The sequence below is a fragment of the Falco peregrinus genome, chromosome 1 (genome assembly GCF_023634155.1).
Source record: "Falco peregrinus isolate bFalPer1 chromosome 1, bFalPer1.pri, whole genome shotgun sequence".
In the NCBI taxonomy this organism is placed as follows: Eukaryota; Metazoa; Chordata; class Aves; order Falconiformes; family Falconidae; genus Falco; species Falco peregrinus.
Window position 1 is genome coordinate 76747933 of NC_073721.1, and position 26029 is coordinate 76773961.

Here is a 26029-nt window from a genome sequence, read left to right on the forward strand (position 1 = left end):
GTTTTCCTGATTTCAGGTGGTCTCTAAACAAGAAGGAAATCACTCTGATGGTTGTTCTATGTCTGACCCATCAGGTTAGTTTATATAGTAGCTTATTCTAAATGATTTTAAGTAAAGGCTTGTGTTCTGCGGTCTTGTATACTCTTAGAACTTCCATTCATTCTTTGAAAATAAAATCTTTTTTTGCAGGGGGGTGGGAACAAACCAGCCAACAACATTTGGGTAGATATGTTACATGTAATCTGGCAGTTTTGACTGTTCCCTAAAAATCAGGTTGCTTCCACTGCTAGCCTTCTGCCACAGATCATGATTTTCCCATGGTGAGGTATATAGAGATCCTGTATATCTGTTCCATCTGCACTGTTCTCTTGCCTGTACAGGACAATTTCAAGACTTCAGGGATTTTTGGTTGGGTGAGTTTGGGGTTTTTTTGACATTTTCTGTAACAGGCTGAATTTTGTGTTCTGAGAAGATTTTACTACATTGTCTGTCTTAAGATGGGTGTAATGGAAGTGAAATTTAGTTGTATCATTTGTCTGCTGACCTACTACAATTCTGTAAGGTAATAGGTTTAGCCACTACAGATAGACACAGGTACTTGACATGTGAAGGTAAGAACTGTCTGTTTTGCGTACTCGACTGTTTTTGTTCCCAACTGTGTCCCTCTTAATAAGGACTGCATTCCCACCTGGAAGAAATGAGGACAGAAGATGAGTGAGATTTTTCTTGACTTTGCTGCATTTTTCTCCTGCTTTCTTGAAATTGGTACTCTCCACTTTTGCCACACAGGTAATTTGACAGGGATGGTTGGCACCGCGTTGTACGTCAGCCCAGAGGTCCAAGGAAGCACTAAGTCCACATACAATCAGGTACGATTACAGTAGACTTAATAAAGAGGTAGCATGGAATCTAAGATACCACATACAATTTAGGTCATTCCTGCTCAACAAAGGTGAATTCAAAGTGGAACAGGATGTGGTGGAACTGCTGTGATAAGCAAGGGAATGAGAAATTCTCCTTTGAGAGGAGACCAATGGTTAGAAGGATGTGGGTAGGTGAATTTTTCTGCCTGTGCTATGACCAAGACTAGGTGCAAATGAGTTGAAAGTAGGTAATCATAGAAGACCTTTATAAATTATTTAGACAGAAATCTTACAGGCTTTAGTTAAGGTAAAATGTCATCATTGGAAGTATATGTTGTTCTCCTGGATTCCTATACGGTGATTTTTGGGAGGTGGGGGTGCACTTCTTCATCAAAGAGGAACCTGTTTACCTGCAGAGACAAGCTGAATTTCAAAGCAAGAATGTTTTCAAAGTAAGAATGTTTTCAAAGTGGGAGTTTTATGTCATGGCAGTGCTGTGATGATAGAAAGTGTTGAAGTCTAACAAATCGTAATGGAGTCATTTAACAGAAAATTAAATGAAAAAAACAAAAGCCAAAAACCAGACTCACAAAAAAAACACCCTTCTCTCCAGCTGTAATACACTCTAAAACTTAGCGAAAATATTTTTTTCTCTGCTGTCATCTTCTGCAGAGAATTCACAGGTATTACATTTAAGTTTCCATTTATTTTTTTTTTTCCTTTAGAAAGTGGACCTGTTCAGTCTGGGTATAATATTTTTTGAAATGTCTTACCATCCCATGAGTACTGCATCAGAAAGGATCTTTGTTCTTAGTCAGTTAAGACTGGTAAGTACACAGATAAAAAAGATACTAATTCTGTGCATCGATTAGTTTGTTAAGGGAAGTACAAGGATGCAAAACTTAGCAAAAATGTTTCCCCAGGGAGTATTTTAAAAAAAAAATGTTTATAAAATACATAATGAAAAGTGAAGAATAAAATTGGAGCTGGTACTGACATTCCCTTAATGCACTGTGGATTCCCTTAATGGTATTGCCATCCATCAGTGTTCTATCTGTGAAATTAATTTTTAGAATAGAAAATATTATTGGTGTAACTGTCAGATAAAGGCATCATGGCTTTAGTGTACATCTAGGTTTAGACCTGGTGGGTCTTTCTCAGGAACCAGTTGGTATTTGTAGTTGGTAAATGCTTGTGATTAGGGGTTGTGTCTTCATTGTACAAAACATCATAAAAGCATTTTGGTGACATCCTTTTCCTTTTAGCTCTTGGGGTTTTTTTGCTTGTTTGTTTGTGGTTTTTTTTCCAGTGGGCAGTAAAAATGCTTTGTTTCAGAACTTAAAAATAAGACTAGCCTGAGCCAGCTGGACTGCCTGTTATAATTCAAATGTGTTTTTTGTTTGTCTTTAATAGCCCACTATTGTGTTTCCTAAAGACTTTGATGAAGTCAAGCATGCGAAGCAGGTAATTTTGAAGACATTTTAACTATTAGGTATTCCCTGTCAAAAACATTAATTACTAATTTAAAATTAAGTGAGCAAAAAATACAATCTCTGCCAAGTTCTTACTTTGTTGTAATGTCATGTAATAAGGAAAAAAATAATCTCGGAAGAATATACTAAGTTGACATGGAAATACACTTACTCACAAAATTCCCTGTGCACTGTCATGAAGAAGTGCAGAACTGGCATACCTCTTAAGGTCTGAGGGACAATTTTGACTACTGAAGGCTGAGACAAATGGCAGCTATGTTGTTTAAATCTTAACTTAAACTTCTGAAAGAAATCTGTCACAGAACAGAATGTGCAAGCTAAATTGACTGTAATTTACCTGTTACTAGTACCATAAAAATGTTTCCATCTTGTTCTGTTTACTTGAGCATGCCAGGAAGATTCCCACTTCTTTAATATCTGTAACTCTCAATTCTTTGCTGTTGTGCATGTGATTCTGCTTTCTCTTAACTTGGATGAAGAGATGCCAGAACTAGCATAACATGGAACAAAAAGGGATACTACGTATTTTGTCATCCCAGGAGGCACACTGCTAATATTTTTTGTGCTTTAGTACAATTAATTCAGGTAATAACACAATGAAAGTTATTTAGAATTTAGTAAGCAAAGAATATCTAACCCAAAGGTTCAGATCCTGCGTATTATGTACCCTGTAGAGTCTCATAGTTTTTTTATTAATGTGATATGACTATGAAGTTTGTAAGCATTGTTAATACATAAAATTTTTCTATAAACTGTAAAATTTTGATTTAATTTGTAGAGATCGGTTATTACATGGCTCCTGAATCATGATCCCGCAGCACGACCAACAGCTGTGGAGCTGTTAAAAAGTGAACACCTTCCACCACCACAAATGGAAGAGTCTGAACTCCATGAAGTACTCCACCATACCTTAGCAAATGTGGATGGAAAGGCCTACCGGACTATGATGAGTCAGATATTTTCACAGCGTATCTCTCCAGCTATAGACTATACCTATGACAGTGATATGCTGAAGGTTTGTAGGTGTTTAAGGGATGTGTGGGGTTTTTTTATCCTGTTTTCATGTTAAAAAGATGTTTATAGGGGTAAACTCTTTAACATGTTTGAGAGAATTGCATTACCTCTTAAGATTAACCTTCACATTAGTTCCCATTTAAAGCTACAACCTGTACTGCGTGGGCTTGAATAACCACTTCCCATATGAGCCTTAAATTCATTCTTCAGTGAAGAAACAAGCAGTGTTTGATTGTGGCAGCTAAAACTTTAAGCTTGTGTCCAGATGATCAGTTTCTTTACCCTGAATTTCTGTCAAACTAATGTTACTTGCATCTGATTGCCAGCAGAATGTGTTGCCTCAAGCCATTTTTTTCCCCTTTCTTATCATGGCAATCGAAGTAATCCTTCTCAGTTTCTGAACTCTTAAATCTTTCTAAAGCTAAAGAAATACAAGATAACACAGTACAATAATGCTTTTTGTAGCTGTAGTTACTTTTTTGCTCTGTAAGTGTTACAATTTATTATATTTGGACGAGATAGGAGAATGCTTATTGCCTATATTACAGGGAATGATCGCCTATATTACATGGAGTGTTCGTCGCATATGAATTATATATGTACTTTTTATTTGTGATGGTTTCAGGGTAGTTTTTCTATTTGGGCAGCCAAGATACAGCAGCATGTATGTGAGATTGTCAGCCGGATATTTAAAAGACACGGTGGGTGTGTTTACAAAAGTAATTTGTTTCATTTTTCATGATTGAATGGAATAGTTTTACTGCTATCACATGAGTTAGAAAGTACATTCAGTAGTTACATGTCACTTGAAGTTTTACGTTGTTTTTTTGCTGTTATTTCATCATTCCAGTAATAGCTGATAACTGCAAATCAAAATTATTTACGTTTTCTACAGAAAAAAAAGTGAAAATCTTAATTACACCTCCAAATGTATTTGCTTTTTATGATAATTCTGTATGAGCTTTTAGAGGGAGTGTTATGTAGAATCTAGATCTGAATATAAGGGTGGCTCTATAGTGAAAGACCAAGCATCCATGTAGTACGGTAACCTATCTTTGGACACAGCCAGAATGGGAATAGCCTAAGAGCGAGCATGGAAACAGAGCAAGTGTATAGTGGTATTTTCAGTGGTACTGCTCATGGCAATGATTTGCTGTTAAGGAACTTCTTGAGCCAGAGCAGGTGTCATGGTGGCTATTCTTTGATGTTTTTTCTTTCCAGGACTCTGTCCAGTCATTAGTAATAGTATTTGCTTAAAATGAGTTATTAAGAGAGGAAGAAAATTTATACATCCACAATCACATTTGAAATGTTATAAATTGTATTGTTTTATAGGTGTTCAGGATACTATTTTATGTAAAAATAGACAATTTTAAAATATAAAGTGGGAGATTTCCTAATATAATCTGATTAAGCATGATCAGGGTTTGGCAATACAAAAGAATGAGGAAGTGAGCAATGTGAAGTCAAGTAAGGAGAAGTTACACACCCTACCCCCATTTAAAGCATGACAGACTTTGGAATGCGTCATCATTTCGGAGATAGAAATATTTTCATTTTTTTGGAAGAAAAGGGGGTGTTTAGTTATATATTTTTTTCTATTAGATTGAAGCATGTCCCTGTATTTGGGACTTTTTTTTCTCCCCGATTTAAAAGGGTTTCTGTTGAAATCTAATAGAAGATGTGAGTAAAACTATAATGAAATAACTATTGGAGAATCAGTAGAGAATTTTAAACAGGAAAGTGTATTTCAGTGATGCTATTGTTAATAGTAAGGCTTCAATGAAGATTGGATTCATACGGATGAATGGTTGCAAAATATAGCTGGAAAAGAGGTATTTATGAGGTTTCAAAGTGAGCCATGAACGTTTCAGGCTGCATCCTCTGTTTCAAGATTCTGCTAATCTCAGCAATACTTGTTCTCTATGGAAGTGCCTCTAGACCAAAACAGTACTACTGGTATGTGCAGAGTTTCTTACCTTAGTTTTGTATGCATGCTGTTGTGAAAGACACTCTGTTTCTCTGTGGGCTGCCTACTGAGCCCAAGAGTGCAAGACAGAACATAAAAGTTTGTTTGATGGCTTTCTCTAAATGGTGGAAGAAGAAAGTCTGTTGAGGACACTTAAAGTAACATAATTTTTAAAAGGTATTGATTGAGATGATCATGCCCTGCAAAGTTGTTCATGAGCTTGTAAAAAGCAGATGTTACTTCTGAAATGGGAGATAACAGTATTTACTGGTTTTGTGCAGGAGCTATCAAGCTGCATACTCCACTGCTAATGCCCAGAAATAAAAAGTTATATGAACATAATGAAGCTTCATATTTCATGGATCACAGTGGGATGCTAGTAATGCTTCCTTATGACCTCAGAGTAAGTAGTATCATCTCACAGGCAAAGCTGGGTTTGAAGAGTGCTGTGGTGTTTGTAGATAACTTTTGATTCAGTGGTCACAAATTTGGTTTAGCTTTGTACTACTTCTGATTGCTGAAGTAGTGTATCTTTCAGTGGCTGTTCCTTTGTTCCTTAGGGCTGTACTCCTGGTCTCAGGGCGGAAACAGACTTTTTTATCCTCTTTATTTTTTCTCTCTTTTTTTTTTTGTTTTGTTTTTTTTTACCTCCTGCCCCCCCACCCCCTTTTTTTTTTTAACATAGATGACAATAATGCCATATTGTAAATGTGATAGATCTCACTGCAGGGGTTTGGGGTTGGGGTTTTTTTGGTTTGTTGGTGGGCTTTTTTCTTGCTTATATAAGAGATAGGACTTTTTCAATAACCAGTGAAAATTCTAACATTCCTACCCCTTTCATATTTATATGTCTATTTTATAGAGTATGTGGGTAACGGTCGGTCCAGTTTTATGTTTCTCAAACAGGTATCAAGGGTCATTGTACTCGTGAAAGGAATTGCTGTTTGCACAGTTAACATTTTACTGTCTGGGATTCCTCTATAATACCCAATTGTGTGCAAAGTTGGCCTAATTAAATTACCTTGCACTTAAATTTAACATCTAAATGCTTTAAGTTTTTTGGGTTTGATTGTTGGTTTTTTTTAATTATTGATGGTTAGAGAACCTGATGTTTTGTATTCCATTTCACTAATTTAAGGTCAGTTTGACTTATTTTTCCTTTGCATTTATAACATCAAGCTATACAATATGATTCACAATTGAGGACTTGTGCAGGATTTACAAAATTGATCTTTCTTTTGGAATTACTTGTTTTGGAAAAATGTGTTGACCAAAGATTTGTTTTTAAAAATACTCCTTTATTATCTTTATGTAAACAGCAAAATACCTGCTTGTACATTTTAATACACTCATAGTCAATTTATGATGCATTTTGGATGTGTTAGGGCAATTATGAAAGGTCCTTGTGTCCCTCTCCAAGCCTTTCTAAGAACTTGGCAGGGGGATGTTTTTAGTGAAAGCGTGCAGCAAGGGTGATTGGATTAATGCTGCTTGGGTATGGCAGATATTTAAGGCACCATTACATATGTGAGAGTACAGATGTTACTGCATGATAGTTACTAATCTCCAGTTTCAGAGCATAGTTAAAGTGAATGTTTTGTTTCAACAGTGTTCATGGATTTTTGTTTTTCAGATTCCTTTTGCAAGATTTGTAGCTAGAAATAACATATCAAATTTGAAAAGGTAAGGGACATGGAGATAATGTTTTGCACAGATGCCATGCTTTATGACGGTGACCACTGAAGATGCTGATATGTTCTTCAATGTTTCCTTTAGATACTGTATAGAGCGAGTTTTCAGACCTCGGAAATTAGACCGCTGTCATCCCAAAGAACTCCTAGAATGTGCATTTGACATCATTACGTCTACTGGAAATAGCTTTTTGCCTATAGCAGAAACAATTTATGCCATTTCAGAAATCATTCAAGAGTTTTCAGTGCTGCAGGTAGATTTGCTAATCATCCCCTTTGTTCTCTCTTCAGTCCTAAAATTTTAATCTAAGTATTTAGTCTGATGTGTTTAAAGAGGATAGTTCCTTTAACCTTAACAAGTACAGAACTGTTTTAACGTTTTAGTGACAGTCAGTTATAGAACACTGTCATTTAAATCAAAAATACATTCTGTAGTTAAACTTCAAACGAAGCATAGGTTTGTGGGCAAAGGAAATATTAATTGAATCCTTCCAGTGCCATTGAAATGATATCTGTCTTCTGTCGGGCAAGTGATGATTGTAGAATGGGACAGGCCTTACCATTCTTTAGTTGTAGATAGAAGGTAAGTGGTGGAAGGAGAGGTCTGAAGCTACCTTTGAACTATTAAATGTTTAGGAAACTTTTTCTTTTTAAAGCAAAATGGCATCCAAGTAAAACTTTTTTTTTTCTTTTTTTCTTTTCTTCCTTCTTTCCTTATTTCCTTCCTTTTTTCTTTACCCTTCATTAGGAAAGAAATTACAGTATTTACTTGAACCATACTGCCTTACTGAAAGCTATACTTCTGCACTGTGGGATACCAGAGGATAAACTCAATCAAGTCTATGTCATTCTGTGTGATGCTGTGGTAAGATGTTAGTTATTAATCTGATCTCTGTAATCGTCACTGTAAAGTATCTTATTTTATGGAGCCATCTCCATATGTGCAAATACAGCAGTGGGCAAAGATGCTGTCTCATTGCCAGCATAGCCAGGAATATCCTGTTGATATATAAAAAAAGCTGGCTATCTTTGGACTGTAAACTTAGATGAATTACTTTTCTGTTACTTCTGGATTGGGATGTTTTAAGATTATTCTTAAATGTGTGTTTATGAGAGAATTATTCACATGCATAATTAAGAACTGCTAGGCTATTCAATAAAAACTTTAAAATCTTAATATCATGTTCATCTTTTATACCTTATAAGCAGAGAAAATAGATGAAATCAATTTGAATAATTAAGGTAGTACTTAAATCCCAACAAAATGTCTTTTTTATTTCCTTTATGTAAATTAATAAACAAAAAATTAAACGTTTCAGTATTTATGAAGTGCTTTTTAACAAAGTTAGTATTTTTATAGATTTTGTTGTGTCATGAAACCAAGCCAAATATGGCCTTCCTACAAGATTGGTGGAAAATGTGTTATTTATTGTTTTTGTTCTTTTACAGTATTATTGCAGTTTGTAAATGCAGCCTTTAATTAAAGGTATTGGAAAGTTGTGTTTTAATTCTTCTCGGCAATAGTAATTTATTTTTTTTGGTAACTTGAATTGTTGAATACATTTGAATCTTTCTCTTGTAGACTGAAAAGCTAACTAAAAGAGAAGTAGAAGCCAAATTCTGTAATCTTTCTCTCTCATCAAATTGTGTAAGTAATTTTAATTCAGTGTTAATTTCCCTGTAACTTGCCATAAGTCAGTAATACTTTATTTACTTTGTGATTTAATCAACCAGAGTAAGAAAAATAAATTGTTACATCTACTGTTAGAAATAGATCAGTCTGCCTGGAAGTGGTCTGATTTTGTTCTTTGTTCTTTCTGGGAGTCAGAATTGCAATTGTCCAAGTTTCTTTCTTTTAAACGTATTTTTCAGACTATAGAAACAAAGGGTAAGTAGAATACTGCACAGTGGTATTTAGTAAAACAAACTGAGAGAAACTTCTTTAAAAAATTGTCTACAAATATTGATGAATGCGCATAAGGAGTTCAGGTTAACATTTGGACACCCTGATCATACTCTTACCTGGCCATTCCTTTGCTCAGCTCACTAGGTAAAAAAAGGCCGCTAGGCAAAACAAGCGGAAAAAAGCAGGTATTTTACTCACACCAAGTCAAATCTTTTTCATTTTTTTAGATGTGACCTATTTATGACCACTGTCAGTGGTGCTACTTACAGATATTTTTTTTGGTTTTAGCTTTCTCGATTGTACAGATTCATTGAGCAGAAAGGAGAAGCAAGTAATGTATTTGCATTTTTAAACACAACAATAAAACAGAAGCCAGGTGTCACTCAGCTGTTGAAGCATGGCATGAAGGATTTGGAGGAAATCATTGGTCTGTTAAAGCAACTTGGAATAAAACTTCAGGTTTGTAAAATACTCTGTGAATAACTTAATGGATTTATAGACTTCTGGGCCTTATAATTTGCTGGGCAACAAAGTAATATTTTAGAATAGAAAAAGCACATCAGAATGTCTTTTGATGGCAGATAATAATACTGGCATTGATGTTTGGTTTTATTTGTTTGAAGACTCATTTTAAGAATAAGACCTTTTCCAGTCAGAAGTCTCTGGCTTAATTAATGTCTAATGACACACAGACTTTCCCCCACAACCAGGATTGAAGGCATTACCTAAAGCATAAACAATTTGTAAAATTTTGAAACAAACTAGAAGTACTTTAAAAATGCAGAAAACTGGTGACTACTAAAAGCCTCCCCTGCTCTACCTTCTTTGAGGCTTGCTGTTTGGGTCTTGTGCTGTAGGTCTGTTGAGATGCTTTAAGATTAAAGTATCATTTCTGTTTTAGATTTTTGGAGGTAAGGGGGTGTTTCCATATGTCTTCCTTATGTGAGAACAGTGTTTTCCATCCATATTGCTAATAGGAAATTAATTACATTAACCAGTAGTACTGGCAACAGTCTTGTACACATATTCATTTTTATTTTACAGGTTTCTATAAATCTGGGGCTAGTTTACAAAATACAGCAGCACAATGGTGTTATCTTTCAGTTTATAGCATACATCAAAAGAAGGCAAAGAACTGTACCTGAAATTCTTGCTGCAGGGGGCAGATATGATCATCTGGTATGTGCCCATATCTTTTCCATGCATTTAGGTGTGGTTTTGTTTGTTGGGGTTTTTTTTAAATCATGAAAAAATTAAAAACCTTTTTGACATTTTGCAGAGATAACTATATGGGTCTTCTACTTTCTTTTTGTTTTGTTTTGAGATTCCACAATTCAGAGGGCCACAGACGGTAGGACCGGTTCCTTCAGCTGTTGGAGTCAGCATAGCTATAGATAAAATAACTGCTGCTGTTTCCAGTGTGGAGGATTTTGTAAGTCTGGGGTTTTGGGAGGTGGGAGGTTTTGTTTGTTTGTTTACTCCAGACAGTTCAGTAACCTAACAATAGCCACAGATGGGCAAAAAATAAGATGGTCAGATGTGTTCCAAAATAATACCATACTGAAATAGACCGCAAATGTCAGGATGACCTGTTTGCTTCTGTGTTTCTCTACACAGAATTATTTAGTAGAGTAAGAATTAGGGGAAGAGAGGATCTTCAGGCTTATACTGTTTTATTTTTAATTTAAATGGGACATTTTTCTCAGCCTGTGGATTGTTTCAGATGGAAGAGTACAACTGTAGATATTTAGTGAGTGTTACTTTGCTGCTGCCATTTCTCCCTTTATAAATAGAAGATGGGGATGGAAGGAAGCTTAAGAAAATGGACTACTTTGTACAGTGTGACACAGTTTCACTTGGTTGTGGCATGTGTATTTTATTAACTTTGCTTTATAAGAATTAGCAATGCAAAGCAGCGTGGGAAGGAAAGAACAGAATAGGCTAGGATACTTTGCAGGCTGAGACAGTACAGATGCTTTTTGCCAAAGGTTAAGCTTTAGTGACTTTGAAACATGCTTAGGTAGATTCTAGCTCTAAAAAGATGTGGATCTAACCCCTTTTTCCAGCTTGATGAATTTTGAAAGACAGTGGTATATTCATCCTTCTTTGTTACTGTAACTGCCTTCTGAAGGGGGAAAAGGTGGTCTTGTGGCTAATGCTGTCCCCCTTGTTTTTACTTTCCCTTCAGGTTTCTGTCAGCTCATGTGACCTGCTGGTTGTAAGTGTTGGTCAGATGTCAATGGGTAGAGCTATCAATATTGTTCAGAAACTCTGGACTGCAGGAATTCCAGCCGAAATAATGTATGACTGGTCCCAGGTAGAATTTCCGTCTCTGGGTGTTAACTATATTACTGCTTGCTAAGATTAGTGCAACCTGAGACCATCCTTTTTTAAATTTTTTTCTATTTTTTACTGAGTTACAGACTTACAGAACTGAGCATGTAGGGTGCCGTTCAGCACCTGCAATGTTAAGAAAGTCTCACTGGCCTTGCAGCACTCTTCCTCTCTACTTCCCAGAGTATTTTAGTGTGATGGAGGATCTTTATGCATTCCTCAGAGCACAGAGGAATTAAGTGACCATCCCCAGTTGTACGCGGAGTGTGGAGTCCAAGGCCTATTGAAATCAAGGGGGAAGTCACATAATGAGTTTAAAACAAGGCCAGTTAGCTCCAATTAAGTGAAGTGAGGATGCTTCAAAGCAGAAGCATATTTTCTACCAGTAAGGCAATATATTTTTCTTTCGGTGAGGGCTGCAAGTAGGATTCCTGAATTAATGATTCAGGCCTTAATAAGGGGCACATCTGGAATGGAACAGTAGCACCAACTTTTAAATGTATCTAGATAGCTGAAGGCTATCAGATACAGAGGGAATACTGACATCATTCTATTGTTAGAAAAACAGTTTAGTCAACTGAGCTACTAGATGGGCTGTGGGGTCCCCATGTAGTCCCTGGTGAGATGTGTGATAAGAGGGAAAGTGGCAAGATAAGTTGTGCCCTTTTTTCTCCAGTTGAAACCAAGCAGAGCTTGAGCTGCAATCATTTGACTGGAGTAGTGAGCCACACAGCAATGCTGAAGTCCCTCTTCATAGTGGTAACAGTTACCTGAGGAGTGTGACCGGTTCACCTTTTAAGTATGCCAGCTGGTGACTAACAAAAAGAAACACTGTGCAGTTGCTCATTCTGAGTTGTGCTGCAGGACATTTTGAGCTCGCTTACTTAATTGCCCCAACTTTTTTGTAATCCTTTGCAATAACTTTTCCAACAGTTTCAGTTGCTCAGAATTTAAAAAAATCCAGATTATGCTTTTCCTATGATCACCCTGGGTTCTCTTCTTGCGATTCCTAAAGAATGAAGATTTGGGTAGCTCTTGCCTCTGTCTAATGCTGTCCTGCAACCCACTGCTGAGATCCCATAGCAAGCTAAGAGCCCCATAGCAAGCTCAGCACTGAGAGTGACGTAAGTCAGCCTCAGGTTTACGTGAAACCTAGCTGCAGTCAGCTTTCATGATGGGTACCAGTCATGCAGAACCGAGCTATTGCTGAAAGTTGCAGACAGTGGGGTGTTAACTGTTTGTTTGATGTTACACGGCACGTTTTCACAGTTATCTAGATGTTGCTCTTCTAGTTGGCACATGGAAGGGCTAGCTGGATCCAGGACTGCAGGACTAGGCATTCTCTGTCTCGTGTAGACTTAGACAGATCTCAGATTTTAAGGAGCATTAGGTGGATGCATAACAAAATTTCACCACCTGGACTACTTAAAGCTTTCTTCTTGGAAGCTTATATAATCAGTTTAATTGCTGTATTTCAAGTTAGTTTAAGGATAGGAGACTTTGATTACTTAAGTGATCATTTCATAATCTGTCAAATGTCTGTCCCATTCCCCTTCCCCTGTTCCCATTTTAGTCCCAGGAAGAACTGCAGGAATACTGCAGATGCTCTGGGATTACATATGTGGCTCTTGTGTCTGATAAAGAAGGAAGTCACGTGAAGGTAAGTGTGGGACCAGAGGATACTTGATGATGTTTCAGATTCATAATCTGTTGTTCTACCTTTTTTTTTAAAAAAAAAAAAAAAGACCATGGTTGTTTTCAATTAAATAAATTTAGGTAATTGAATTCAGTTGCTGTCATAGAAAGTTCTTCTGGAGAAGCCTGCTTTTTATTCCTCTGTAACACTTATTCACAGGCCTCCCTTCTTCTAGCACAGTCCAAAAATTAGTGCAAACAATGCTTAACTTTGTCATTGATGTCTTTACATAGAAAAAGGTTTCTCTTGTTTCTGATTTCTTTGAACCTACAAAATTAATTAGTTGACTTGGTGATCTTTCCAGTTGGCAGCTTTCCATGTTACAAAACAAGTATAATTAAAACCTAAATCTAAAACAATCAATGTAGTTCAAACAGGCAGAGTCTGAACCACACTCCTCATCTCTCTAAGCTAGGGTGGAAAGACTGGACTGTGTCACAATGCCGTCTGTGCTCCACAGCCTGTGGTTCTGGTGCCCTTTTAGAAGTTAAAACTTCATTCTGGATCATTAGGAAAAAGATCGTTGTTCTTTGAATAAAGAGTCATCATTTGACTGAAAAAACCCTAACCATATGACAGCATCTGGCGTGGCCATGTTACTTACCTAGCCAATGTATATAAAATATTTTTTGCTTTGTTTTTTCACTCTCCTTGTCATTGTAACAGAGTTGGCTAATAACTGTATGAACAAGTAGATTTTGATTATGAGAATACAATATATCAATGTCTTCCATAAGACTTTACAGAGTGTTCTTTTAAATATGGCTTTATTGAAGCGAAACAAACAAAGAACATGCCAATGAGGCAAATGGTATTGTTAGTGACTAATCTCTTGCCAGTAAAGATGGAGCAGATACTTTTAAGTTTTCAATGTTTGAATCTAACTCCTGCAAACTGAAAGGCAAGCCTTATTCTAACAAAATTCCTACTCACTAAAAGAAACAAAGCCCAAACCCATATATGCTATTACTAATATGGTATTTGCATCTACAAACCGTTCTGTTAAAAAAAATAATTATCACATATTAAATACAAGTAGCCAAGCTAGTTTAAGCTTTGGGAATGCAGAGAAAATCAGTTGGGGAAAAAAATATTTGATATTTAATTGGTAGTGATTGATTGGTAATGATGATAGCTTCCTTTGAAGAAGGAAGAATAATGATAGAAACCTTTGACTGTTTCACTGTTAATGGGTATGATCCAGTTTGGTTTTGATTAAATTTGATAAGTTTATTCATATGCCATTTTAAGAATTAACAAGAACCACTGAACTACATCATAGGTGAAATCCTTTGAGAAAGACAGACAGACGGAGAAAAGGATTTTAGAATCTGACTTAGTAGATCACCTGATCCAGAAATTGAAAACTAAAATCTGTGACGAAAGGTGTAGTAGGTAAGTAGCATAACATGTCAACCTGAATAGTCAAAGTCAGAAGTGAATGTGTATTTGGTTTAATGAAGTAATTTTAAGATATGCCTAGTTAAACCTCAATTTTATTTTATAAAGAGTAAGAGCTTTGCTGAATTTCTTTGGAGGGGAAAAGAAAGCAAAAGGCTTGGTTATAGAATTTTACTGAGATTAAGACGGAGTGATTTCCCTAGCTGTTGTTATATTCAAATATCCATAGTGCTTCATAGATTAAAAGGCCATGCAGTTATTCGGCTCAAATGCTACTAAAACACCAGTACTGTTTGCGTGGCAGGACTGCCTGCAAAGTCCCTGTTACTGACCAGAAGTCTATTACACTCATGTGTAATCAAAGAACTAAAGCGGCAGATCCCTTTCATTCTGAGGCATTGTTGATATGGCAGAAATGAAGACGTAACTGCAGCACACCGGTACACTTTGGCTGTCACAAGTGAAAGTAACACCTGGCAAAGACTTCAGGTACACAGCAACACCCAATCATCCTGTCTTTGAAATTACTATTTATTGTCACCAACAGAAACTAGTATGGAAATCATAGGAGAGGCCACAGTGCCACCTGTGTGCATAAGCAGGATAGCTGTTACTCACACGTATCCCTCTGTAAATACATAATTGTACACACATCTATAAATAATACGTGTGTACGTATATGTGTACGCATGTACTGGCAGCAGGAACAAGTATGGTCTGGTCACACAATCCAGAATTCAGAAACCTGACATATTTGACATCCATAGTACTTCTGAATAGACTTAACAACAAAGGAAACTGTTAAGCTGGGAAATGCTTAACTTGAGCAGTAGTTTGTGCAGGTGGTTAACATCTGCTGTGATCCGCCTCTTCCTTCTCCTTTTTCTGGCCTCAGCCAGTCTTGGCATTTAACTTGGCAACTAACCTGATTCTCATATGTTTTATGACAGACCTACAGGATCTATTAGAAGCTGTGAAAGAAAATCATTCTTTCTAACAGTTAACCTTATTTCTAGATCCTGATTTCTTTGTTAATTAATCCTGAATATGGAAAGGGTTCCAAACTTGCTATTGAAAGATTCTTTGAATCTGTGTGATCTGAAGTATAAATATTACTGTGGTACTTTAGTATTATCTCACTGAAACCTGTAAGAAGTTGCAGATTAATAATATAGAGAGAATATTCTCATAATGTATTCTAGTATTAGGATCTGAATCACGCTTGCGTGATGAGGGAGTACATTTTTTTGTATCCATAGGAAGCATAAAGATTGCTTCTAGATCTGATTTTGTAATGTAATTTTGCAGGGTTTCCTGTCTGTTCCAGAAAAGAACTTAATCTGCAGATAGGTGCTGGGAAGTATCCATAAATTTCTCTGTTGGAATAAAATAAGTATGTTTGTATAATAATCTGAAACTGTGTCTTATTACAGTATCTCTTTGTTATTGTAAATATGTTTCCCTAACTGTCTTCGTTTATTTTTAGAGAAACCTCAGATAATCTTTCAGTACCAAATCAGAAGGGATCATTTACTAATATTTCAGGTATGTAGTCTCTAGTTACAGCACAAAAACTGTTTCTCTTTCTGCTTAGAAACTACTTTATAAGAAAATATTGCTGGAACATAAACTTTAGAAGTATTACCAAAGACAGAGCAAGAAAATGTTTTCTAGCAGTGCCTCTCGTTAGAGACACTTCCTCCTAATCTCAAATGTTATTCTAAGCAATCTGAACATGACATTTTTTCCAAACTAACGAAACAAGTGGTCGGATCTATAGACAGAATATTCACATTCAAGCTTTAATGCACTGTAGTGATTCAGGAGGGTGGAAAAGGAAAAAACCATGAAGATTTCCTAACTGAGGAGAAACTAAATGTAATTTTTCATCAAAGTGACGTGGTCTGTGATTGTTACAGTGTTGAGACCCATGTACATTGACCTACTGTTCTACTAAGATTATTTTTTTTCTTCACATGAAAATGCCTTTACATTTCTAGCTACAGATTTCCACTCCTTAATCTGATAATAGAAGTTTGTATATAAAGAATAATATTAAGTACTTGTTGTGTGGATAAAGTTTGGCTTTTTGGATAATTATTTGAAGTACTGATAGAGTGTGTGGTGATCGGTGAGTGAGGTGGCCGTGCTTAACTGGGGGTTTGGGGGGGTTGTTCTTGTGTGTGTGATAACAGAAGTGGCAATCCAGATTTCAAAACAAGCCATTTCACACTTTAATTATTGTTATTTGGGGAAGCTGAGGACTGGGGTTTATTGTTTGTTTTGTCATTGACTCTGCTGTGGGACTGTGCATTAAACAGTTCCCTCATTCTTGTAATCACTTTTTCTTGTTTTGATACTAGGTATGCTGCATTCCTCTAAAATTCTGCAAGCCGTTTGGAACCTTTTATTAGTTTCAGGGAATGTTGATATAAAATACCAGATTTCTTTGTCTTACCAACCAGTCTTTCATAGCCATAAGTGAGCATTTGAGAATTTACATGAACATGTTTTCACTGTCCTATCGATTTGATTGACTTCAGAGTTTGTTAGCAGCTTTTTGAACCCTGTACTATACAGATCTTAGCTTATTAATATCTATGAATTTTCTGTTTCTTCCTGCTTTTTCTATAAGGAAAGAATATAATCTAAAACTGTATATTTGCATTTTAGGTGTATTTGAATCCCATGGACCTCTTGTAGTGCCTAATGTTAGTGTTATGACTCCTGAAAAATTATCTGCCAGTGCTAGGCGTCGTCAAGAAATTCAGGTATACACACATCAAATAAGTATTAAGAAGTGATTCTTAAAAGTTAAGGAATGGTAGAAATCATATTTTCCCTGTCTCCTAACTTAAACAAATATATCCTGTTTGTTCTTTATTCATAGAATAGACTATGAACAACACAAAAGGTTGAAGGCAAAGACCACCTTTTTTTTAGATCTTGGGGATTATCTGTGACATTGTGGCTGAGCTGTCATTGTACATACATATTAGAGTCTTATTTTATTAGGTGAAGTGTGTAAACAGCCTCTTCTGTTCTCATCATCTATGAAATACAAAATAAGTGTTCCCAACCTGTGTCACAGAAGCAGTGTAGTTTACTTTCGCTCATCTTTTGTTGCCAGGTACAAACAAGACTTCAGACATTTGTTTCTAGCCTGCAACAGAAAACAAATGAGATTGAGATTTTAGCAGTAAGTATTTGGCAGAAGCCTGAATAAATTTCAAATTCTTAATTAAATTGGAAGATGCAGTTGCTATCTAGAACAAGCTACTGGCAATAGAATCGCTTTAGAGATACCAAGTGAACCAGACTTCTGGTTAAATAAGACCCATGGCATGTTTCTTTAATACTTGAAAAGTATCTCGAATTGTGTAAATTCTTAAGCTGTACTTATGCTAACTACTATGGTAGACTTAATAACTTTTTCCTGCTAGACTTGCTCTTACATTTCAACTAACACAGCTTTTGTTTGTACATAGCTTTTAGACTTCACTGACCATGTCACAAAGGACTTTTAAAATGGTGGATGCTTTTCAGGAAACATACTGGCTATTTGCCTACGTCCATTTGGAACTTTCCGTAATGGAATCTGTCATGAACAGTTTGTTTAAAACCTTGGTAAATTCCCAGTTCTGTCAGCACAAGTGCTTCTTTGGAAATAAAAAAGTCCGTCTCCCTTCAGTATAGCAAATACCCAGTTGGCGAACTGAAGAACTGTTAAGTATTGATTTCTTGATTATGTTTTTACAGGTAGATCTGCCAAAAGCAACTGTGATACACTTCTTATCATTAGAGGTAAGCAATTCAGTATTGTCACTGAAACTTTAATTGAACAATAGATGATAAATTCTGTTCCTAATGAAGTGGAATTTAAAATTCACCCATCGTAGGTTTTGTCCTTCAAGGAGTTTGAATTAGGTGTTAAAACTTGAAAGGATTTTTTTACCCAAGAAGCTTGACTGAGGCTAGAAAAATCTTTTTGTCAAAAGCCCAAGTTACACAAGACACGATTAGAAACTCCTAATACAAAGCTCTGTGCTTTTTCCCAAGAGCAGTTAACTGAAATTGTCTTACTGCTCGCTTTCAGAAACCAGTAAGCATTAACAGTGGTTTCAATGAAGTTGTTTCTTGAAGCTGTTAATGAAGGAAGACCCAAAATACAGAGGCAGTTGTTTCAAGTACAGTAGCTGAAACGTCTCCTAGCGAAGCCAAGATAAAAAGGGGTATGACACCTTTACCAACTCAAACTGCTAGATGTGAGGGGGAAAAACCCACCAAAGACAAAGGTCTCTTCTTTCTTCCAGTGACAGTAGTAGCTGTAAAGTCCGGATATTTTACTAGTGAGAGGGTTATCTCCCCACCCCACAAAAGAAGAGGAATGGCATCCTCCCTGAAAGTGGGTTTAGCACTTCCATACCTTTCATTTGCTGCTCTGAAGCAGTGCTAGTCTGGTAGTCAGACCCCAGTGAAACATTTGAAGATATTTCCAAAATATTTAAGTTTATCCAGTCTATCCAAATGACAGAGATTATTTATTTATTAAAGGTGATAAACTAAGACACACAATCAGCTTTTTGACCACCGTTATACCACGGTTCTCATATTCTGTTCAGCATTGCAAACCGGGTAGAGTCCTCTTTGTTGCTTACACCTTTTTATCGTTAAATCACCTGTGTTAAGAAACTGATCACTAAATTGTTAATACATTTTCTTTAAAAAATTCTAATAAAATCAAGTTGCATGTTACGTGAATTTTGTTTGAAACCTTTTTAATTAAAGGAACATGAACATTACACAGTGTTCAGAAAACTGAATCCAATTGGGAGAAGTATTTCCTTCATGAGAGAATGTAAGACTGTATCATAGCCTCTTGTCATTTTTTTTTTCCTTAGTTTGATGGAGATAGACAAGCCTTTGATGCTACCGTGAGACAACTGATGTCACGATGGCCAAAACAGAGATGTTCATACTTGCAAGCAATTTGTGATGAAATTTACAGTATCAAAATGGAAAAGAGGTAAATTTGTTAAGCTCTTACAAGTGGTACATAAAACATCTCAGTTATGCTTTCAAACTTGACTAAATAAGCTGGTTTTAATTTGTCCTCCCCTTTCCCTCTCCCTGAGGAAAACAGAAATACTCAGGAAATGTATATAGTTCCCTGAGTACTATGGGAAGAGATTACTGGTCGTGTAATCATCACTTGTAGTAAATCGTAAATTCTTGGCCATGTAAATTCTTCATTTTTACAAGCCTTTACAAAAAATTCTAAAATGTACTCCCACTGTGCTCACTTGCTGCTTTGTTCATAACACTGAATAGCAAACAACTACATATATTGAGGTATACTGCTATTCTATATATGCTATATAGAGAAGAACAACCCTCTTTTCTCATGGGAGGGACTCAGCTTGCATTGTAAAACTCAGATGCATTTAATTCCTCCTGCTCTGAAGGAATTTGATGGGAATCTGGCACAGCTGACAGACTACCCAGCTTTAAGCAGACACAGTGTATGCTCTCTCAACATGTACAGTGAAGCCCATTTCTACTTTCTAAACAAAAACATTTGTTTGGCTTGTAGTGTCCTTATTGGATTCTGGCAAGGCTGAAACACAGAGTCTGGGCACATCCAGTTTTAAGCCTCAGATTTTCAGCTGTTGCATGTACTGGTACAGTTAAGTGAGAGCTGGATATTTATGTCCTATTGTGGGTTTCATTGGTAGTATGTTTTCTAAAACCTATGTTCAGCTTGAAGGTACTTAGCATTTAAATGAGTCTAAAAATTGACCGATTCCTTTTTCTTAGAGATGCAGCAAAATTGCTTCAGTTTCAGTTATGTTTACTAACACAACTAAATAGCAAGCGAAGTGGGTTTTTTCTTCCTGTGGCTTGCAAGGCTCTGAGCGACAGAACCCATTACTACATACAGATAATATTCCATACAATGTTGGGTGTGAGCATGATGCAGTCCCTGACAGCGTCTTCCTTTCCCGTTTGACACCTGCACACAGAGCACTGCTTAGCCGTAAGCCTTCAGATCACTGAATAAAAACTGAACAGGCTAGGTAAAGGGGAAAACTGCAGTCACAGCCAAAGGCACTAAAACTTCCTGCTTTTCTGCTTAATCTTTGCAGTTAGCTTGTTGCCAAGATTTGCGACAGACATTGTAGCTTTTGAACCTAGTTTCAAAGTTTAAAAATTCTCTTTTCCTTCCTTCTGCAGGGTTCCTGCACTTATCCTGTACAGTTACCCAGATGAATACAAGGTTTTGTTTTAGTGCTTAAAGCAGCTTTTATGGAATGCTTGTATAATAGGAACAGTGTTTTTGTCAAAAGGAATTTCAAAGAGCTGCAATGCAAGACAGGCAACTAATGCCTTTTTACATGTCCATATTGAATTTTATGTGTAATATGAAACTGTAAATTTATGTCAAAGTGGAAATGTGTTTTATAGACAATTCAGGAATGTCTGACTACCGCCACAGATATGTATTATAATGTAATTCTTTCCCTTATGCCAAGAAAGAGATTACCAGCTGTGCAGGTGTAAAACTTTTTTTTAAAAATAGTTTCAGAATGCCTTTTACGTCAACATGCAACAGTAGTACTGAAATGAGAAACTCAGCTCAAGGATTAGAGGATAATTTATCTTCAACTGTAACACAGTTTTAAACTTTTTTGAAGAAGGGGTTTTGTGTAATAAAAGGTTTGGCTACTGCGCCTTCTTGAAATACCTGTTACAAGCTTTTTGTGGTTTGTGTTTGGTTTGCTTTGCTTTTTTAAACCTACTGTTTTATACAGTGATTAAAAGATGGTAGATTTCAAGCTGAGACAGTCGCTGCAAGCCTGGCTGCCTGCCTGTGCTTGTCCTGCCTCTGCTTTTGCATTCAAGTCAAGCAGAGGCTTCCTGGGAGATGAAGTAAGACTGGTACAGGAAAGGACCTAAACCTAAGACTGCTCTCCTCACATGCATTGTTGGCTTAAGTTTGAACTTAAAGCCATAGTAATAATGGTAAAATTCCCATGATCTTCTTGAAGCTAATCAGGAAAAGCTGAGCAAATCTGAAGGTAAGTTCCAGCAGCCATAGTTATTTCACATCAACCTAATCAAAATACTCAAGTGAATATGCAGAAAATACACTGGTGTTTACCCTCCCTCCCTCCTGGGTACCTTCTGTTTCTTCAACTCAAATGACTGCCTTTAGTGCTGCAGGCTTACTGCATTAATACCTACTTCTATTCTGCCCTTTGCCCCCCTCTTTACTATGAGAAAAGTTAAAATATGTAAAGAGGTAACTAAAAACAAACTCAGTAACTTCTCTGAACTGTGAATTGTTCCACCACCACAGGAAGCAGCATCAGGGGAAGCAAAGGCACAAATAACCACACCATTGCTAGCAGTTCACCAAGACAAGTCACATCAGTCATTGCAACCAAATGCATTTCTTATTGTGTTTAATAGGAACAATTAAGTATTCACCTTTTACATCTGCTCATACAAAGGAGCTACTTTAAGATGTGAAGTATAGGGAAATTCAGATCCCTGAATATACTGAAGGATGAAGCTTTAAAAAAAAAAAAAGTTTAGGTAACACAAGCTAAAAATTTTCAAGCCCTGTCTGAAGGGAACATGATGCAGAGTCCTGCCCTCCCCCCATCCTGAGCCAGGGTCAGCGCAGCTGGAGCAGCCAGTGGAACAAGGACACAGCTGCCTAGCTCTGCAAAAGCTCACATGCTGTGCTGGCTGCCTTAGGGGTATCTGCACTGCATCACATAGACACCTCCCTCAAACTAAGAAACAGGAAAGCTGCTGTTCCTGATAATACATTGGCACCCATTTTCCCTAGCACTACTGCGGCTTATCTGTAAAACTGAACACCTGTCACCAGACTCCTGCTCCAGTCTTGGTTTGCTCCTGGTATAGTGCATTTCTCTTCACCTTGTGTTACCCCCCAAACAGGTTTTACACTGCCCACTTGTATAATACAAAACAAACATCAGTAAAAGTACAAAACTAGTTGGCAGCTGAGTGTAAAGCTATTTCGGTATAACCCTGTAAATACTCCTGCCATGTAAGAATCCACAGAAAGCATCTTCTGCTCTCAGTTTAAACACAAGTACTGATCACATCCCAGTATCCTGCTGGAAGGAAAGCCAAAGACAAGTGGTAACTCAAAAAGAAATGGACTTTGCTTTGAGCAAGGGTCAAAGTCTGTTACAGTGATGGCAGGACACGTTCTGTCACTGTGTTGCTTTACTCTTCTTGTTTTTGCTTTTCTTGTCTTTTTTCTTCAAACCATCCATGTTAGCTCTCAGCAAATTTGAATATGCCTGAAACAACAATTGGAACCATTAAAAGAACACATACTTAAGTAATGATATACTAGAGATAACATTTTGCATATTGCTTATGGATAGATACCCGCATTTTCTCAGTTAGAGAATGAATCATGCTCTTTCCAAGTGTAGGCTGTAACTAGTGTTTCTAAATCAACACAAAAAGTCAGATAAAATACAGTGGGATTTATTTATTTATTTATTTCCCCCCACAAATAGAGATAGATGGATAGTTTAAGGTTAATCTGTATGGCAGTTCAGTACTGAATCAACCCATTCACAGCTGTCCAGTGCTTCCTACTGACCACTGACCACTCCCCAGTACCTCCAGAAAAGGAAGATAGAAGGCACACAAAACTTACCATCTGGAATTTATTTACTTCCTTTGAGCTCACCTACAAAAATAATACTGGAGGTTAACCAAGGAAACACTGGTTTCTATTACAGACCAAGTATCAGTATGTGTTTACCCACCAGTGACCATCAAGTCTAAGTTTTAACAGCAGCTGGATCAACTCAATCACATGAAGTGGTAGGTAGGCTGTACTGACATGTCATAGGACTTCACTGATTCAGAAAACTGAAAACATTCCGTATTTAACAAAATCCTCTGGAGGCCGTTTGTCCTAACTCTGTGTTTTCCAATGGGAAGAATGGCAAGAAACATTCTAAGGAAGGTTTTATTTACTTGTAGGGCCATAAAAATGTTGCAGCCCAGATTCTCTTCAACTATTTCTCAAAGAAACGTTTTTCCTTGGGTTACATCACAGAGGACAGCTGAAGTCAGCTAAAGCCTTTCCCAATCTCTCATTCCAAATAAATACACATCAGGTTTTCAACTTCTACTTAACATTTCCTGAAATACTAACAGCTCTGTAGAGAAAAAAATAGGTATGCTAAGCAAAATCAAGGCTTAAAAGAGTCTACCCGCACCTACACATTCTTGCCAGCAAACGAGGATCCTGTTCCTACTGTTTCAGAGTCTGGGAACATTCAGTTCTTCCCTGGGTTGTAAGAACATTCAATAACTCCATCAAGGTCTACAGGAAAGTACTTGTCACCCGAGTCTTAAGTGTACACGTGCAAGACCTTTCTTCTCCTCAAGCCACACCATTTGTCCTCATACTGCAGGTTCCTTATTTGCCCTGCATCCTCCTGCCCATGTCTCTATAGAAGCAGTTTCCCCTTTTCCCTCCAAACAATTTCACCTGACTCAAAACACAACGGCCAAGGTTGCTGAAACAAGCAGAGTTGCTTTCTGCTGTCCCACATCACCATTCTGAAATGGATTCCAGCTTACAGAGCAAAACTATGAACTATTGTCCCAGCTGTAATGCTGAGTGTGAGCGTTAAGATTTCAGGTAAGGGCAATACTTCAGCATCCCAGCTTCAGCTGTGTTTAGCTACCATATGGTTTTTCTGGAATTAAAAGGTCAGTTCTCATGAAATTAATATAAAGACACATTTCACTTAAAATATGGGACATTAAATAAAGATATGAAATAAAAATATAAGTAGGGCCACTAATCTTTCTAACCCAAAGTTGTCACTTACCACTGTGCTGATTTTCTTCTTTCCATCAGTTGCTCTCAGAAGACACTTATTGTCTGCTGGTTCAAAACTTTCTGCGTGGCCTTTCCGCGGGACTGGTTTTGTTCGGCCATCATCTGTATGGAAAGACAGAGAACATGTATTCGTGTTTCACTAAAACCACCAGATGCCTCCTGACATGAGATGTTCAAAATTGCTTATGAGGTCTGTAAAACACCTTGAAATTCAAGGCTGCCTGATGTGACATTGCACACATTGTTCCCAGAGCCCCTTCCCTGTAACCGCAAAAGGACCAGTTCCATAAACTACATCTGCCAGGAAAAAAAATGTAAATCCTTGCCCCGAACCACTTGCTTCAACGGCACGGTTTTAAATGCACACCAGGCTGCAGCACAGGGCACCTGGCTTTTAATGTACGTGCCAGCAACGCGCCAGCTCGGTTTGGCGGCACAGCCTCCTCAACCCAGTCACGGGCTGACAACTTACATTTCTTCAGCGTTATGAAAACGCTCCCCGAAGTCCTGCACTTCTGAAAAAGCCTGGTAAGCTCCGTCAGGAACTGCAAGAGAGAGAGAGACCCCGTGCTGAGCCGGAGGCCGCCACAGGGGCATCGCAGGGGCACCCCGTTCTTCCCCCGGCCCCTCCGGCCAGCAGCGCCCATCTTCCCCCGGCCGGGGCGGCACGGCACGGGTCCCACCCACGGGCGGCCCGCGCTGCTGACTCCGGACAACGCGGCCTGAACCCCCCAGGCCCGCCACGGCCCCAGCGCTTCCGCCCGCCGGGTACAGCGATGCTCGCCGCCGGGGCGGGCGAGGGGGCCCGCGGCTCTGCGGGGCCGCCCTGTCCCGGCGGCGGGGGAGAGCGGCCCCGAGCCCGGCCGCGCGGCCGCACCTGCTCGCTCTCCAGCAGCACCATCCTGCCCCGCCGCCCGGAAGCGCCGCGCGCAGGCAACCGCGCACGCGCGCCAGGGCACGAGGCGGGCCCGCGCACGCGCCAAGGGGCAGGGCGGGGCGGACGGCGCGCGGCGGGGGCGGGGCGCGGCGGCGAGGCTCCGCCCCGCGGGGGAGCGCCACGTCAGCCCCGCGCCGCCACCGCCAGCGGCCCGAGGCGGGTGGGGGCGTGGCCTCGGGGCCCGGCCGGTGCCCGATCCGGGGCGCGGGGCCGGCCGGCGAGAAGGGCCGGCCCTGGGTGCCGCCGTCACACGCCCCTTCCCCCTCCCTGCCGCCTCGCACCCCCGGTGGCGGGCGTGGTGCGGGGCGTTCCCCGCGCAAACGCGGGAGCGCAACGGCGGTCTCAGCCCCTCTCACGGGCCGCCTCGCAGCAGCGGGGCCGGGAGGCCGTGGGCCGGCCCGAGCCCCGGCTTCCCGGTCCCCGGAGCGGGTGTCTCCAGCCGCGCGCCTCAGCGCCCGCAGGCACCGGGAGCCGCCGCGCCGGCGCCGGGAGGCAGCGGGGGGCGGCGGCGGCCGCCGTGCCCGGGGTGGCTGGGGCGGGGGGGTCCGCGCTCAGCGCGCCTCGCAGGCGGGTGGCGGGTGAGGGGCGTGCGCGGGGAGAGGGCCCCGGGCCCCGGGGCCTGCACAGGCGGCCGGGGGGGCAGCACCCGCGGGGCTCGGCGCGCCTGAGGGGCGGGCCCGGGAAAGGGGCAGTTGGCTGCCAGGCCCGGGTCAGCTGGGCTGGGAACACGCAGCAGCAGCCCTTGCTCTAGCGCCTTCTCTGCGCCTCGCTAGGAAAATTCGTTTCTTTTTCCTCCGTGGACCTAACAAAAG

The 26029-nt window shown here is 39.1% G+C and overlaps 2 protein-coding genes across 2 annotated transcripts in view; one reads left to right on the forward strand and one right to left on the reverse strand.

Moving 5' to 3' along the window:
* Positions 1 to 21121, forward strand: part of EIF2AK4 (eukaryotic translation initiation factor 2 alpha kinase 4) — a 37485-nt gene extending 16364 nt beyond the window's left edge. The window contains exons 17-39 of the mRNA XM_055794467.1: positions 17 to 74; positions 790 to 869; positions 1589 to 1690; positions 2277 to 2327; positions 3135 to 3371; positions 3996 to 4071; positions 5621 to 5742; positions 6973 to 7022; positions 7116 to 7284; positions 7779 to 7895; positions 8613 to 8678; positions 9225 to 9395; positions 9981 to 10115; positions 10261 to 10368; positions 11125 to 11253; positions 12844 to 12930; positions 14249 to 14361; positions 15854 to 15912; positions 17041 to 17138; positions 17498 to 17566; positions 18127 to 18171; positions 19269 to 19393; positions 20602 to 21121. Of these exons, the coding sequence (XP_055650442.1) occupies positions 17 to 74; positions 790 to 869; positions 1589 to 1690; positions 2277 to 2327; positions 3135 to 3371; positions 3996 to 4071; positions 5621 to 5742; positions 6973 to 7022; positions 7116 to 7284; positions 7779 to 7895; positions 8613 to 8678; positions 9225 to 9395; positions 9981 to 10115; positions 10261 to 10368; positions 11125 to 11253; positions 12844 to 12930; positions 14249 to 14361; positions 15854 to 15912; positions 17041 to 17138; positions 17498 to 17566; positions 18127 to 18171; positions 19269 to 19393; positions 20602 to 20656 (2322 nt within the window). The 3' untranslated portion in view covers positions 20657 to 21121. The remainder of the gene's footprint in view (positions 1 to 16; positions 75 to 789; positions 870 to 1588; positions 1691 to 2276; positions 2328 to 3134; positions 3372 to 3995; positions 4072 to 5620; positions 5743 to 6972; positions 7023 to 7115; positions 7285 to 7778; positions 7896 to 8612; positions 8679 to 9224; positions 9396 to 9980; positions 10116 to 10260; positions 10369 to 11124; positions 11254 to 12843; positions 12931 to 14248; positions 14362 to 15853; positions 15913 to 17040; positions 17139 to 17497; positions 17567 to 18126; positions 18172 to 19268; positions 19394 to 20601) is intronic.
* A 695-nt stretch (positions 21122 to 21816) lies between these two features.
* SRP14 (signal recognition particle 14) lies at positions 21817 to 25298 on the reverse strand. Its single transcript, XM_055794476.1, has 5 exons — positions 25158 to 25298; positions 24753 to 24825; positions 24270 to 24382; positions 23078 to 23110; positions 21817 to 22709 (listed from the first exon to the last, which is right to left on the reverse strand). Exons 1-5 carry the CDS (start codon positions 25179 to 25181, stop codon positions 22620 to 22622), a joined length of 333 nt encoding a protein of 110 aa, XP_055650451.1. The 5' UTR covers positions 25182 to 25298; the 3' UTR covers positions 21817 to 22619.
* Between the last annotated feature and the right edge of the window lie 731 nt (positions 25299 to 26029).

Bases quoted from the DNA above. Each gene is read 5' to 3' on its own strand.
- SRP14 (XM_055794476.1), bottom strand. From the start codon at position 25,181: ATGGTGCTGCTGGAGAGCGAGCAG. The intron at 24,383-24,752 runs GTAAGTTGTCAG...CTTTCCATACAG, and splicing joins TTTCATAACGCTGAAGAAAT to ATGATGGCCGAACAAAACCA. The intron at 23,111-24,269 runs GTAAGTGACAAC...TTATTTTTGTAG, and splicing joins AGAAGAAAATCAGCACAGTG to GTGAGCTCAAAGGAAGTAAA.